The 3,559-nt window shown below is 40.9% G+C and overlaps 1 protein-coding gene across 2 annotated transcripts in view; it reads left to right on the top strand.

Annotated features, from left to right (window-relative positions):
• The window catches only part of EP300 (E1A binding protein p300), an 87,066-nt gene that overhangs the window by 67,163 nt on the left and 16,344 nt on the right, over positions 1-3,559 (top strand). For both annotated transcript variants that reach the window (XM_037731986.1, XM_017510362.2), the window contains 2 exons: positions 2,673-2,753; positions 3,350-3,356. In XM_037731986.1, coding sequence (XP_037587914.1) covers positions 2,673-2,753; positions 3,350-3,356 — 88 coding nt within the window. The remainder of the gene's footprint in view (positions 1-2,672; positions 2,754-3,349; positions 3,357-3,559) is intronic.

Genomic DNA, 3,559 nt, shown 5'->3' with positions numbered 1-3,559 from the left:
GCCACCATGCCCAGCTAATTTTTTGTATTTTTAGTAGAGACAGGGTTTCACCGTGTTGACCAGGATGGTCTCGATCTCTTGACCTCGTGATCCACCCGCCTCCGCCTCCCAAAGTGCTGGGGTTACAGGCGTGAGCCACCGCGCCCGGCCTCTACTGTGTTCTTAATTGATCATCACAGCCTGAGGCAAAACGGAGATGATTTTCAAACTTCTGAAACTAGCTGGACAGCTTTTTGAAAATGTTTCCCTTTTATATGAGGCCTACCGCTGAGTTGTTCTTAGAATATATGAAAACAGGATTCTGGAGTCTTTTATGTGCCTCATATTAAGCAAATTGAAAGGAAAATCTCAAATAGTTCTGTACCTTACTTTTCCCAACACAGCCTTGCATATGACAGAGGACATTTTGAGTCTAATAAACTAAGCACCTCTGCCTAATTTCCTCCTGCCCAATCAATGGCTGTAATCACATAAATCACATTCACTAATGTATCTTTTTTAAAACGGAGTCTCGCTCTGTCACCAGGCTGGAGTGCAATGGCAAGATCTTGGCTCACTGCAACCTCCGATTCCCTGGTTCAAGTGATTCTCCTGACTCAGCCTCCCAAGTAGCTGGGATTACAGGCATGCACCAACACACCCAGCTAATTTTTGTACTTTTAGTAGAGATGAGGTTACACCATGTTGGCCTGGATGGTCTCAGTCTCCTGACCTCATGATCCACCCACCTCAGCCTCCCAAAGTGCTGGGATTGCAGGTGTGAGCTACCACGCCAACTGCATTCACTAGCCTATCTTAACCACAATTTGTCTCCTGTTTTCAGTGATCAGCTTACAATATAGCTTGCATTGGGTGTTTATTTGGGGCTCTGATAACAGTAATAACAAGGCTGGATGGTACTAATACTCTTTGTTTGTTAATACCAAATCCATGGTGTTGGTTTTTGCTGAACTTGTGTGATGCAGATGTATTTCTAGCTTTGAAAAATCACTTAAACTTATTTTATTTACAAAAAGTTAGATGTGCTTCTAATGCTTTGTAGACTTAATGCTTTGATTTTGCAGTGAGTAAAAATCTAGCTTTTTACTCATTTGAAACCTAGAAAAGGTGAGAGTCAAATGTATAAGTACCTTATGGTTGAAAAAGCAAGTAACTTGACAAACTTTTCTCATATTTACTAAAACAGCAGTCTAAAGTGTTTATCTTTGCACCAAGCCACCTTTAATCATGTACCTGCACACATCCCTTCCTTTTAAAATGTGTCCACTTGATGGCTCTAGTCAGTATTTAACTGCTTCTGCAGGCTTTTCAGTAAACCATTTTTTTTTCTTTGTTTTTTGAGATAGGGTTTCACTCTGTCACCAGGCTGGAGTGTAGTGGCGTGATCTTGTCTCACTGCAGCCGCTGCCTCTCGCTGGCTCAGGTGATCCTCCTAACTCGGTTTCCCAAGTAGCTGAGACTTCAAGCACGTGTCACCACACACACTCAGCTAATTTTTTGTGGAGACGGGGTTTTAACATGATGCCCAGGCTGGTCTCAAACTCCTGAGCTCAAGCGTTCTGCCTGCCTCAGCCTCCCAGAGTGCTGATATTATAGATAAGAGCCACCATGCCTGGCCAGAAAGCAGTTGCTTTACTTAAGGCTTCCTTGGGATAAGAAAGAAATTTTGTGTCTTTTAATCCATGGTGGTTTTTTGTTTTGTTTTTATTTTTTTGAGAAGGAGTCTCGCTCTTCTACCCAGGCTGGAGTGAAGTGGCATGATCTTGGCTCACCACAACCTCTGCCTACCAGGTTCAAGTGATTCTCCTGCCTCAGCCTCCCAAGTAGCTGGAATTACAGGCGTGTGCCACCATGCCCAGCTAATTTTGGTATTTTTAGTAGAGACAGGGTTTTACCATGTTGGGCAGGCTGGTCTCGAACTCCTGACCTCAGGCGATCCACTCACCTTGGTTTCCCAAAGTCCTAGGATTACAGGCTTGAGCCACTGCACCTGGCCATGGTTGTTTTTACATTATTGTTTTCTGCAACTGTATCTATAGTGGGCTTTTAAAGGAGTAGGGGTGGGGGGCTGTCGTTTTTTGTTTTATAAGTGGGAAGAAGTGTGATTCCTATATTTAGGTAGTGAGCAGCAGCTCTTCTCTCCCTGGTATATTTATCCTTCTTCCTCCTTTTGATTATTTACGTCACATAGCGTTAATTGCTGAAATGAAAGGATATGGGTCTGTGTAATTGAAACTTTTGCTTTTATTTGCAGTAATCATTTGCTACTTGTGATCCCATTTGAGACATTTAATGCTAATCTGTGCTTTGCCTTGGCTTTCTGCTTTGTGTTGTTCTGTCTTGCTTTTATGTTTTTTGTTGTCTTGCAATCCCTCATTTCTTCGTTTGTTTTGTGTTTTTTTTTTCTCCCTCATGCTTGTCGTTGTCTGCACTTGGCTTTGATTGCAAAAAAACAAAAAAACAAAATCAAAAAAAAAAAAAACAAAACAAAACAAAACCCAAACTGTGGGGCCCATGTATCTGCATCATTGAATGTCCTTGTCGCCGTTGATGACCTGCTCTCTGCTCCCGTCCCCCTCCTTGGCCTGCTGTGATTGGTGGCTTCGTTGCTTGGCTTGGGCTGTGTTGTGTGAACGGAACAGTTCACCCCAGTATGGCCTTCTTGCCGACAGGTATCATTTCTGTGAGAAGTGTTTCAATGACATCCAAGGGGAGAGCGTTTCTTTGGGGGATGACCCTTCCCAGCCTCAAACGTAAGTAACCATTATTTTGAAAAGTGCTAATTAGTTGTTGTCACGTGATTATACACAGGCTTATTTCTAAATGAACTTAAACTATGCTGTTGAATATGGTAGCCATTAGTCACGTCTTGCTATTTAAATGCAAATTAAATAAAATTAAAAATTGTTTATCACATGGACTACTCACAGTTAAAGTGTTCAGTAGCTATCTGTGTCTGGTGGCTACCATATTGGCCAACCCAGAGAATATATCCATCATAGTAGAAAGCTCTATGAGACATCACTGGACTGGGGAATATGTCAGCAGTAGGCAGTCATCTTAGTTACAGTAAAAGTTATTCTGTATAGGAAGCAATCAGTTTCTCTTTGAAAAATTGAAAGTTTAGTACAAGAAAACTTCATTATTAACTTTTCTGAGTTTGAGGGTAATTGAGCTGATAAGCACCTTATACCCTTCTCTTGTAGGTTAACGGAAGACGCAAGTCACTATTTTAGTGAATAATAGACTTTAACAACATGCAGGGGTTTAAGAGACTTGCTTGGGCTTTGCAATCTCACAAGCTCTTACCATTTGGTAAATGGTCAAGAAAAAAATTTCAAACATACAGTCTAATAGTAATAGTAGTAATCTCTTAAGATTTAGGCAGTCACTATAATTCAAACTTGGACTGTTGAAGAAAGAAAAATTGCTTAGCGTAATTTTCTTATTGCAGGTTCATATTCTGTTTACAACATCACACAAAAATATGGAATTGTTTTGTTCCTAGTAAATGGGGCTTCTGAGAAAAGCTGTGTTTAATTTTTCTTTTTTTTTTTTT

Source organism: Cebus imitator, unplaced genomic scaffold (genome assembly GCF_001604975.1).
Source record: "Cebus imitator isolate Cc_AM_T3 unplaced genomic scaffold, Cebus_imitator-1.0 Scaffold435, whole genome shotgun sequence".
NCBI classification, from domain to species: Eukaryota; Metazoa; Chordata; class Mammalia; order Primates; family Cebidae; genus Cebus; species Cebus imitator.
Note: the sequence above shows the minus strand (reverse complement) of the source record. Positions and strands in the feature narration are given on the sequence as shown.